The sequence below is a fragment of the Argiope bruennichi genome, chromosome X1 (assembly GCF_947563725.1).
Source record: "Argiope bruennichi chromosome X1, qqArgBrue1.1, whole genome shotgun sequence".
Lineage (NCBI taxonomy): Eukaryota > Metazoa > Arthropoda > Arachnida > Araneae > Araneidae > Argiope > Argiope bruennichi.
The window spans coordinates 53,611,971-53,624,429 of NC_079162.1; the positions used below are offsets into that span (position 1 = coordinate 53,611,971).

The 12,459-nt window shown below is 29.8% G+C and overlaps 1 protein-coding gene across 1 annotated transcript in view; it reads left to right on the forward strand.

Moving 5' to 3' along the window:
• The window catches only part of LOC129958804 (uncharacterized), a 269,909-nt gene extending 265,652 nt beyond the window's left edge, over window positions 1-4,257 (forward strand). Inside the window, exons 69-71 of the mRNA XM_056071493.1 lie at window positions 1,134-1,342; window positions 3,472-3,541; window positions 4,008-4,257. Coding sequence (XP_055927468.1) covers window positions 1,134-1,342; window positions 3,472-3,541; window positions 4,008-4,111 — 383 coding nt within the window. The 3' untranslated portion in view covers window positions 4,112-4,257. The remainder of the gene's footprint in view (window positions 1-1,133; window positions 1,343-3,471; window positions 3,542-4,007) is intronic.
• The last annotated feature ends 8,202 nt before the right edge of the window (window positions 4,258-12,459 follow it).

Sequence of the window (12,459 nt, forward strand, 5' to 3'; positions counted from 1 at the left end):
ATCCTGTTTTATTTCTTACAAGGTAAGTGGCATATTCATATGGCGAATTGATTGATCGCTATAAAAATCAGCTCTACAATAAACATTCTTTTACTAGCAAATATTAAACCTTTCTAAAATATGTAATCATATTTGAAGAAGTCTATTTCTTACAAACAAATTCCTGCCAGATTTCAAGTGTCTAATCCTAATGATTAAGGAAATTTTTGCTGTTGTGTGTATTGCAGTGAAGAAAATATTTTAGATAATAACTTCGTTTTTTTAAGGTAAAGTAAAAAAAAAAAAAATGCTTACATTCTCGATTCCAAGATAAATATTATAATAAATATATGCAAAGGAATTAATGCACTGGAATTTTCTAAAGCTCACCATTTTAAAATTGTGTTACTAATAAATATTTCTATTCCTTTTTATTTATCTTTCTTTAATCTATTAAACTTAAGCCCATGTGCATTGAAACAATTTCAAATTTAAAAAAAAAAAAGAAAGAAAATGAGAATATAATAGATTTTTTTTTATTTGTTTAAATGTGGCAATATAAATCATGTTAAAAATAATTTCTGAATAGGAGTTAAAAACAACTATTCAGTTCTCTTAACTTCTAAACTTTTGCTCTATTAAAAAACGATTAGTTTAAAAAAATCTCTTACCTTAACGAGACACAATTTTTATAATTTGTTTTACATTTCCGTCTACAATCGCAAAGAAGTTATGAGGCAATGAAAATTTCAATTCCCTATTATTTCCATCTTCTTCAAACTAGATGGTCCGATTACAAGCTTATCCAAGATTTTTACTCTCCTTACGACACATCCTAAGTTAAAAATACAATTAAATTTATTCTAGTTTCGGTGTTATTAGAAAAATAACATGGTCAAAGCATTACATGCATATATAAACTTTTGAATGAAGGGTGGCTTTGATATCTAGAGACGATGGATCAATGAAGATGAGCAGAAATTTTCCAAAGCTGTGCCATAAGAACCATTGCAATAGGTAGTCTTCCTATAAGGAATCTGTGTAAAAGAATAACCATCATTACTAGAGTACTGAAATGTGTCATGTCCAATGTTCAAAAATGTAAATGTTTTCTGTCTCTTCTATGGAACTAATTTCCTTTTATCTACTTACAGGTTTAAAATCTCTTTCAAAACCATCTACCGAAAGTCCTCTATTCCGAATTACTCCTAATATTTCAACACTTATAACACCCGTAGGATTAAACGGATATGTAAAACTTGCTATGTGTACAGCAGCTCGCTGTTTGTACAGGTATAATGAAGCAGTTGAATCTGTATTAAAAGCTATATGTCTGAATGAAGTTGCAGATAATTTGCATACGGTAAGTTTTCATATTTTCAAGATACTATAAAAAGTGTATCCTGCTGTATAGCCATGTATAAAAGTGTATAGCCATTGATTATCTTAAAATAATGACATTAAAGATTTCATTACTCAATCGATTTTAATTGCAGAAAAATGGAATTTTTTAAAATTTAAAATATTAGTGTGCCAAGAATTTTCTATTAAATACCACGAATACAATCGAAAAACTGCATAAAAATTTAGATTTTGTATTTTTTTTTTCTTTTTTTTTTTTTCATTATTTTGTTTATTTACTCAAAATCATATATATATATGTGGGAGCGAAGGTGTCCAACATTAGAAAAAACTCGCTACGAAACGGTGTCTAGGGTTAAATATAGGTTCTATTATACATATTTACAACTTTCGGTATATAGTAGAGCGTGGCCACATCATCGTGCTGCCACGGTTTTCAGACATTTTCTCCGAAAAGTCCAGCACCCGCACGCTCTAGTCTCATTCTATCTACTAGCGTTAGGGTTCTCATTGGCGCCGCCTGCGCCATCTCGTGGAGACTGTCACCTGCTTCTACATACACAAACACACACACATATATATAATATGCAATTCTTGTATAAATTTTTAATTATTTCCCATGTCAGATGTTTACTATATCTGTGAGTGAAAGAACATCATGTTAATGTAAAATGAACTGGTTTTGCTGATATATCATTTTTGTCAAAGAATTTGGAAAAGTTTCACTAAAGTATTCAAAACATTAGGCTCTTGCTAATATAATGCATATTTAATAATGTGTATTGTTTTTGAATGTACCTGATACTCCAATGCTCAAGTAGAATAGTCTAATTTCTTTACTATTTTTTTTATAAATTTAGAATTTTATCTGCCATTTATCTATCTAGTATTCTGATGATAATATTTACACCGTACTTTTTACAAAACAAAAAACAATTTTGAGAATGCATAAATAACATGAATCAAATAAGCTTTGTATATTTATTGAGTTATGTTTACTAAGAAGAAAACTAAGTGAAAATAACGATTTTGTACAGAATAATTTAAAATTTTGATATTCAATGGAATGTTGTCCAAAAAGTTATTTCAATTTAAAAAAATATTTCCTTTCAGAAATCTTTATTTAAACTTAAGGAAATAGTTCAAAATTTATTGCAGCTACAATGCCATTATCTTTAATTATGTAAAAATATATAACTTTCAATTTTACAATAAGATTATTGCTTTAAATAATAAAATTAACATTTCAAATTTTTGAGGCTAATTTTGCAGATTTAAACAAAAACCAGTGGAAGTGGCCTGTCCGAAACTTGCTCCAATTATCACCCTTCCTCCATATAAAATTGTGGACCTTAGGTAAGGCCACAAATCCCAAGCATGGCGTTGATAGTTACGAAATATATTTTTGGCATGAATATAGAGGGAGAATATATTTTGGACACCTTTTTTCTGGCCACCAAAAGAAGAAAAAAAAAGTTAAAATATAATATACTGAATTTCATCGATTTAAATCATTGCATCTACATGCATACGAAAGTAGAGACTGCAGATGATCACTGTTTGGCAGATTTGATACAAAATTTGAGAAGTATCTGTATTTTGGATGCTAAATCTGTATACTACATTCTGTCTGCTTTGCTTTTTGCATTTTGCTCAGGTTCATTTCTATTCGAAAAGGCTGCCAGACAGACTTCGTGAATTTCATTCAAAATTTGATATAATTCTACAAATTTGGTCATAATTCCATAGATCAAATTTCATCTCAAAGCATTTTTGAGTTAAAGTGTTCAAAGAAAGACATAATGTCAAAAGTGTAATTTTCGAATTCCGGAAAATCTGAAACACGGAGACTCGTCAAAATCTCGAGTTCGAATTTTTTGACGGTTACCATACATCTTATACAAGACGAAAAGAAAAGAAAAAAATATATATGTTTTTGTGAAGGGAAAAATGAATGTCGGGCCAAAGTTGGAGCTATTAAAAATTTTATAGCTTGATAATTTTTTATATATATTTTAGGTGATTACTGAATCATATCTTTTGGTAAAAGTAGTGTTATATAGATAAATATCTATTTAATTAATTTGAAATAAATGATTTTGTTAATAAAGCTATTATGTTTTGCTTTAGGATGCATATATGTCTTTTGATCATCAGAAGATTAATCTGTTTGTTGATGCAGTCACTCGAAAAATTGAAGGTTAGTATGTCTAGAATATTGATATTTCCCTCTATATAAGATAGTCCTTAACGAATGATCGTTTCATGTGAAACTTCATTAGATTTTAAAGAATAAATCAACAAAAATTACATAAAACGTTTAATAACAGTTGAATTATTTGACTGATTATTTAGTACAATAGAAGATTCCTTTTAGATTAATATTGAGCTATTTTCTTAAAGCATAATTTTTTAAATTGGCTTTTATATAGTTGGCTATGCTGTTTGAATGAAAATACTTCATCTATATGAGTAAAAAATTTTAAGCCATAAAAGCTTAGTGTTTATTCTCCCTTTGCTAAGTTGCATTTGTTAATTTTAATATTAATTTTCTAATTAATACTGTAAAATATTATATTCTAAACATGAAAATATGATTTATATTATTATTATTATATATTGCTGAAATGAATTTTATTAATGTTATGAATTTATTTTATATATAGATCTGTCAAGTAACGATTTTGAACAGCTTGATGATCTTATTGCTTTAGCAGGAGCTAATTCAACATTAAGTTTGACGCATCCATCTTTTATTCCTTGGTTATAAACACTTCATTGCAAAAACACATTTTTTGCTGCTTTGTAAATTGCATCAACTTTAGTGTTTTTATAAATTTCATTGATTTTTAATGAAAAAGAAAAGCTTTTAATTTCTTGATGTATTTACTTATTAATAAAGAATTCAGAATTCAAGCTTGGTGTTATGTTATTAAATTGTTAGTTTCAATTGTAACTTTTTAGATTTATTGAGGTGAGAAAACAGGAATTTCAGTACAAAATCTGGTCAAATAGTTGTGTATTGCAATGAATTTGGTTAAGAACTGTTAAGACCTTATTCAGGGTTGCCACGCTGCCAGGAAAACCAGAAGAATGCAGGGAAATTTGAAAAATTTCTTAAAAAGGGAATTTTAAGTTTCATAGTTATTTTTCCCCCTCCAAATGCCGATCTCTAACGATTGCAAGAATGAAAAGAAGCAAAAATGAATAAATAATAATAAAAAAAATCATGCTCTCTAATGTTTATTATTAAGTGAACATTAAATTATTTGTATCATAATAGCAAAAATGTTTTGTGTTTTATTTCATCTGAGTGCTTGATTTTGTGTGACTTTCAATTAAAAAGCATGAGAAGTAATATATCCCCCCTTAATATATAAATTTTGTCTTGCAAAATTCTAGATAATGAATAAAGATTTTTTTTCTGTATGTAAATATAAACCTTCTTATGATATGCTATTATTTCGAGTAATATTAAATTGTTGCTTCCTTTCCTTACTTTTTTCACCCCTTGAAATCATATTCCATTATAACTAACACACAAGTGCTATTTGTGCATTTTCTCGTATCTTGAATATTCATACAGGGAAAACACAGGGAATTTTCTTTACAAATTTTAGTGGCAACTCTGTTATTACTCCTGAGAATCAGGGCAGCTGTTCTGAAAAGTAAGCCAGTAATATTAAACCTGATTGGGAAAAGCTACTTTTATCTAGATGATTTTGATTAGTCATTAAAACCTCTTCAGAATATTTTTTTTTCTTTTAAATGAAACTGAAGGATTGATTTCATGTTTATAGTGTTGAAATTGTTATGTAATGATCTTTTTTGCTTCAGATTAATTAATTTTTAAAATCTTTTCTTAATTTAGAAAGGCTTAATGATAAAATTTCAGTTTCAGGACAGGAGGATTTTAGGTTCATTTATGTATTTCCATCTAAGGGTGGTCGCTGAATTGGGCGAGCTGCAGACAGGTTGATTAAGAAAATACTAGCATATTTGCCAAATAAATACTTTTTATAATATTATGAAATATTAGGATAATATTAATGTATTAGCAAGAATAATCAAGTTCCCATCTGTTTCATTAGATTCACTTCGTTGCTACTTATAAACATTGAGTGTATGCTTCAGTAGTACTGTATGTGAATGTGGATGTCACATAGTCTTGAGCTATAATGAATTAGTTGATTTACACAACATTCCTCGAGATTAAAATCCTTTCATGTATAATATTTTTAACATTGAAAATGCTTTTGAAATGTATTCAAATCAAAGAGAAATTTTTCTGCTTTTTTCTTGTTTCTGTTTGAATGATTGAGTTGTACTTGCTTTTGGGTATTGATAAATCATTACTTTGACACAAATGAAAACTTGACAAAAAAAGATGTGTATTAAAACAAAAACAGAAATTTTTAAAAATAGTAATAGAGTAGTTCAAAGTGAGCATTAATTTTAATGTGCTTAAGTTTTTTTAAAACAGTAATAAGAATTGAAAGAAATATTGTGCAGGAATAAAACTGATATCATAGAAATTATAAAATTTTGAATATGAAGTTGATTTAATCATATTTCTTCTAGAATAATTTCTCTTGAAGCTCATGTGGAAAAATAAAGCAAAATTTTGGTTAATTGAATATTTAACTAATTTTTGAAGTTTGAAAGTAACAGTATTCTTTCTCTAATCATAAATAATAAATTTAATTGAACTCCACCCAATTGTTTAGGAGGAGAAATGAAAAATAACACACACACTTATATATTATATATTGAAAATGATTGACATATTCAAAATGTGGAAATAAACCATTTATTAAAAGGGGGCCTCATGATGCAATGCCATTGTCTATGATATATTCAAAACCTGATTCCACTGAAAATCTGCTATATATACAGACTTACTGCACGCTAAATCTGACTTTTAGGATCACACAACCTCCTATTGGTGTGGCTGGTGCCAGCTGAAGTGTTGTTTTCTCCATCTATCAGGTTTCAGAATTACGAGGTTCACCTCAAATCAACTCTTTAATTGCTGTAAAATGGGCTATTATTATAATTAAGTACCCATTTCTGGTGCAATTAGATCTTAAAAATCTATTGCATGCATTCTTTTGTGTCATTAGGTAGATTGAAAACAATCATATATATTTCTTATGTTAAATAAATTGTTGTATTTTTCCTCACGAGTTATTACAATATCAAAACATTGCGATTTTACTTTTTGAAAGCATCGAATATGATATCAAAAGCAATAAATATCTGTTAAGCAATCAAATGGTAACGAAAAACGTAATGATTAAATTAAAAAAATTAGTAACTTTTTAACATTCTTTTTCAGATTGAAATTCACTCAAATTCTTTTCTGAAAATTACACTGATGTATAAGAAACTTTTAAAATTTTTTTTAAAACAAACTATTTTAAATTTACACACGATTTAAGAAATTAGGTTAAAAATATTTTATGAAAAGCCAGAATCGAACATTAAAAAGTACCACTCCTGCAATTAAAAAAATAATTATAACATTCATAAGCTATTTTTAAAGATTAAGCTGCTGCGTAATTTAAGTCCAGCATAAAATATTGGGATTTTTAAAAAAAAAAAAAAACAGGTTTCTAATACTTAAATAAATATTACAAACTTATTTTGAAACAAAGTAAAGCTTATTTTTAAAATGATGTTGGTATGCAATTTTTTTCTAACTTTTGCATAATGAGTTAAAGAGAATTGCTTTGCTGCCAATAATTTTAATGGCTTTTAACACAATTTTGGATAAGAGTTTTGTTTTTATAAAAGTTTTATTTCTTTTTGTTATATGGCACGGTTTTAGGAAACAAATTATAAAATATAAATTGTGAAATCTCTCTGCTATGAATTCCATCTTGATTGTTATTAAAAAATATTAGATGGCAGATATCATTTTACATTATTAAAACGATTGTGACATGTTTAGTTGTATGACAGTTTAATTAATACTAATGGTTTTTTTAAATTATCAAAAGATTAAGAAAAAAAGGTAAAATTCGTTTTTCTCCTCCCCCCCCTCCCTCCTCCATTAAAAAAAGTTACTCTTGGAATTTTGTTGAGGAAAATTAATGCAAAATTGGTCAAACCTTTTACCTGCTTTTTTCAAACCCTTCATCCAACTTCATAAATATTTTCAAATCATTCGGGAGCCATTAATATATATTTACAAACCATAAAAAAAACTTGAGTTATTTTATTACAAATAATAGTATTTTACTTCTTTTACTTTCAATATGGAGCATACTTGGAGAAAGATAAAATGAAAAATTGAACTAATCATGAAAAATTTCGAATTCGATATTTTGAGGAATCTCCTACAAGTCTTTTAGTCTCTGTCTGTCACCGAACACTATAACTCAAAAATGCATTTGGCTAAACGATTGAAATTTAATACATTGTCTTTACACCAAAGTTTTGAATAAAATTCATTCGAAAGAAGTCTGACTGAGTGGATATCCGAGTTTAAATAAACACAATGATTGCAAAAGATAAAAAGTTTGATAAATAAAATTTGTACACAGGTTTGAAGGCCTTGAAAGGTAAGTCCTCGTCAAATTTTGAACTAATTCTTTTAGAGATAAACCAACTGTGGTTCACTGAATTATCGCATGCCAATGCGATAATTCAAAAATGCAGCGATTTAATTAATAAATATAATTTGGTATGTGATCTTGGAATTAAAATTAAAGGATATGTGCAAAATTCTATTTCAATTTATAAAAAAAAGTGTCCAAAATTCATACTCTGTTTTCTTTACTACACTAAAGAGCAGAAAACTGCCATGTGCGGGACTCTATAAATAAAAATCTGAGCACTTATATCGTTCACGACTTTGCTTATTGCCCATAATATAAATGGCTTAAAGAGGCATAACGTATTTAGTGGAGAGTATGCGGGAAAGTTTCAAGGAGACCACTCAATTTAATCTGTTATGTAAATCAAAATATTTCAGTCATATTCAGTTCAAATAGTGTAGCCAGTTGGATCGCAGTTACTAGGAAGCAAATTTGAAAACACAATAAAAAATCTGAAAAAGACCATTTTAAATTACACTTGGTATTTATTTCAGTGTGTGGTCCTTATAAATAAAATGAAATTATAAAACCAGAGTGCATTGAAAATACTGCGAACAGCACTCACCATGTTGGGGGGAATCGGATCCGCAGTGATCGGTGTAGTTGATATTTTCTTGTGCTCTTCAAAATATGGCTATAAAATGAAAAATGATGGATAATTTCTGTTGAATGTGATGATCAAGTGTAGCTGAAACCCTGGAGAAAAGGTTTTTGAATTTTATTTCAAAATTCTTTAGCATCTTAGAAGTTTTTGACTTTCTGAAGTGTAGTTGTGGCAGAAACGCCCACTTGTTTGGGTAGCCATTTTGTTGTATGTTTACCATTTTAGAAACTGCTAGCGATATCTGCGTTCAGTGCATGAACTATTTGCAGGACTCGGATATTGTCCTACTGTATCCAAAGATTTCTTCATTGTGCAGACTCTTATTTTGTAATTTTTTACCAATTTTAAATTCCAATTTATGGAAAGTGTCCGTAAATGTGTTGAATATTAGTTGACAACAAAATTGTTTGGAAATTTTCAGTTCTCTTTAATGCATCTAATTAGAAGAAATTCTTGTTACATTTTAGATAGTTTTTTTTTTTTCTTATTGCTAAAAAAAAATTGATTGAGATTTTATTTGGACAGTTTTTTTACATGCGTTTCTAATAATTCGAATTTAAAATTGGGAAAGTTTTCCAAATATTTCGTTAAAAGCTTGCTTAAGCTTTACTCTCTGCTGCACTAGAAATTTAGACTTTGTGAGAAAAAAAATGGAATCAAACATAAACAAGACGGATAGAGAACACTTTGCTGATGATAGCGATATTCTAACTGATGATGAGAATTTAGTTTACTCGCCAAAAGGAGCGGGAATGATAATCCCCGATACACCAACTCCAATTAAAGGATTGACATATAAAGACTTTAAAAAATCATCGGATTCTGATTCAAATGAGATAATTGAACTGTCAATGCAGACGGACAGCAAAATACAAATGGCCATAAAACGGAAAAAGAAAAATGTAAAAATGAAAACAGGGGAAAATCGCCCTAAAGATAAAAGACCGTGCATTCCTCGTAAAGGCAAAGAGAAAGAAATAAATGATGGTATTGCAAATTCTAAAAAGGCAAAGAATGTGGATGCAAATGATAATGAAATAATACCAGAGGAAAATAAGCAGCCCTTTGGACCATTGGGAAACATTTGAAAATATAATCAATAAATATAGGATTGAGGGTAATGCGGCTGAAGAATCGAGAGACTTATTTTTGAATGTTTTGTTAAATTCTTCAGTAACCAAAATGAATTCAACAGATGATAATCATGGACCAACATTCGCAAATGGGGTTAAAAATCTCAACAGTGATGGCATAGTGGGAAAAAAATCCATTAAAACCAGGTTTAACTTTTATTAGAAGGATCCAAGCCTCCAAAAAGCTGTTGGTAGGGGAAGACAGGAATCAAATTCAACAAAAAATAATAAACGCGAATGAAAACGATAATAAAACAACACCATTACTAAGACCTAAAGCAAACCTGCCTACACTGGTGGTTAAACCAATTACAGAGGCAATTGACTCATCGATTAAAATGAGAAAGACATTAGAAGCGAATATCAGCCCAAAGGGGATGGAAATTAAAATTATGGGTTTGAAGCCAGCAATGGGAAATGGAGTTCTGGTTCAAGTTGAAACACCGGAAATGTAATAAAGTTAAAAGATGCAATTAACAGTCATACAAATTTGCAAAATGTATGCAAGGCTACTGCTCCACAGATAAGAATGCCTCAAATCATTATTTATGATGTGGAAAAGAGTGAGGGACCCAGGGACGAGGAGGAATTGGATTTCCTCAATCAAATCAAGCTAAGTAATGACATAGTAGGGAATATGTGGGTTCTATATAGGAAAAAAGGAAGAGGCAGCTACTCTCAGTCGGTTATAAGTTTGGACCCGAAAGCGTTCTGAATAATTAAAGATAAAGCAAGATTACAGTGTGGTTTCGGATCGTATAGATTTAGAGAATTTGTGGAACCCCCTTAGATGTTTTAAATGTCTCAAATATGGGCATGTTTGATCTAAATGTATGCAAAAAGAAGATAGCTGTTCCAAGTGCTTGGAAATGCATAACTATAAAAATTGCACAAAGCAAAATCCAGAATGAAGAAACTAAAGAGTATCGCAAAAGAACAAAAATTATGATTCGAACGGATCATATTGCAACATCGGAGCATTGTTCTGTATTTATCAGGGAGAGAGATCAGTTGATTAAACAGACGAATTATGAATAATAAACCTTTCAATGATAATTCTTGGCGTGTTATTCAACATAATATAAGTCGGGGTAAATATGCGACAAAGGAACTCCCAAATTTGTTTGGGGACAATATTCCAGATGTTTACTTGTTACAAGAACCGTATACAATGAAAGTAAAAATAATAGGACTTCCCCTAGGATGGAGAATAATTGCTCACCCTTACGGGAAGGCGATTATAGCAGTAAGAAACCAAGATATTTCTGTTTTGACAAGATTTACTAGCGAAAACATAGTAGCAGCCAATTTATCAGTGGGAAATAGTGAAATTACTGTGGTTTCGGCATACTTCCCACCGACTCACAATAAAGAAGAAATCTGCAGAGAACTTGGAAATCTGTTTGAACAGTTGGGCACATCATCCATACTTATTGGAGGATATTTCAATCTTCATAGTCATCTGTGGGGAAATGAAATTCCCGATCATAGACCACAAGATGAAGCCGGCTCATTTATAGAATTCATTTTTAAGAAGAACGTTGTTATTTGGAATGATCCTAACTCATTGCCAACGTTTCAATTTGCACGTGGAAGAAGCTGGATTGATGTCACCTTATCAACTAAAGACCTGCATGACAGAGTAATGGGCTGGAAGGTAATCCAAAGTACTCTGAGTGACCATGGCTTTTTGGATTTTCAAATTAATATGAGTGGCAGTTTTTTCAGCAGAAAGATTTAAATTAAGCAAGTGGAAAATTCGAAAAATTAATTATCAAGTGGCTGAAAGATATGCTAATATAAGAGAAACAATGCAAAGGATAAAAACTAAAAAAGATTTAGAAGTATGGGTAATAGAATTTACAGAATTCATTCAAGGAATTAGCCAAAGATCAAACAGTAAAGAGAAAAATAATCTTAGGGTCCCCTGGTGGGACACTGAACTGGAGAAACAAAGAAAACTGACAAGAGACTTGCGGCATAGATACCAACGATGTAAAAACACTGAAGAGAGAATGAAGAGAAGACAAATTTATAAAAAAATGAATCAATATACAGAGGAATGTTAAGAAAGAAAAGTATTGAATGCTTTGAAAAGTTATGTAGCGAAATAACGAGAATGGACCCTTTTGAGCTACCTTATAAATTAGCTGCAGATATAATGAAAAGGAAAACAGTTTTGCACGGTGTCGAAAAACAGGATGGAACAAAAACCAAAAATACAAAAGAAACTATTGTGAGATGCCTTTTCAAAGAGGAACAGTCCCAACATGAGAGTAAAAAGCAGAAGAAAATGAGGAAAAGTATTGAGTTATATAAAACAAAAGATAAAATATTCACAATAAATGAAATAAGAACTACGATTAATAAAATGGCTAAAAAGGAAATACCTGGATTAGACAACATCCCAATGGAGATGCTTGCTGAAATTAACAGAAAGAATCCACTTATACTTTTAGAGTTATACAACAAGTGTCTAGAATTAGGTGCGTTCCCTAATCAGTGGAAGGTAGCAAAACTGATTTTAATTCCTAAAACAAATAGAGACTTAGAGGATCCTAAATCCTATAGACCAATTTGTTTGCTAACAACAGCAAGTAAAATCTTGGATAAACTGATAACTCAAAGAGTACAGCACTTATTAACGGCACAAAACAGACTGAATCATGATTAACATGGTTTTAGATATAACCACTCTTGTGAAACAGCCCAAAATGCACTATGGAGTAAAATAAAAGCTGCAATGAATCAAAAACTAAAAACGACAGTTATATCTTTG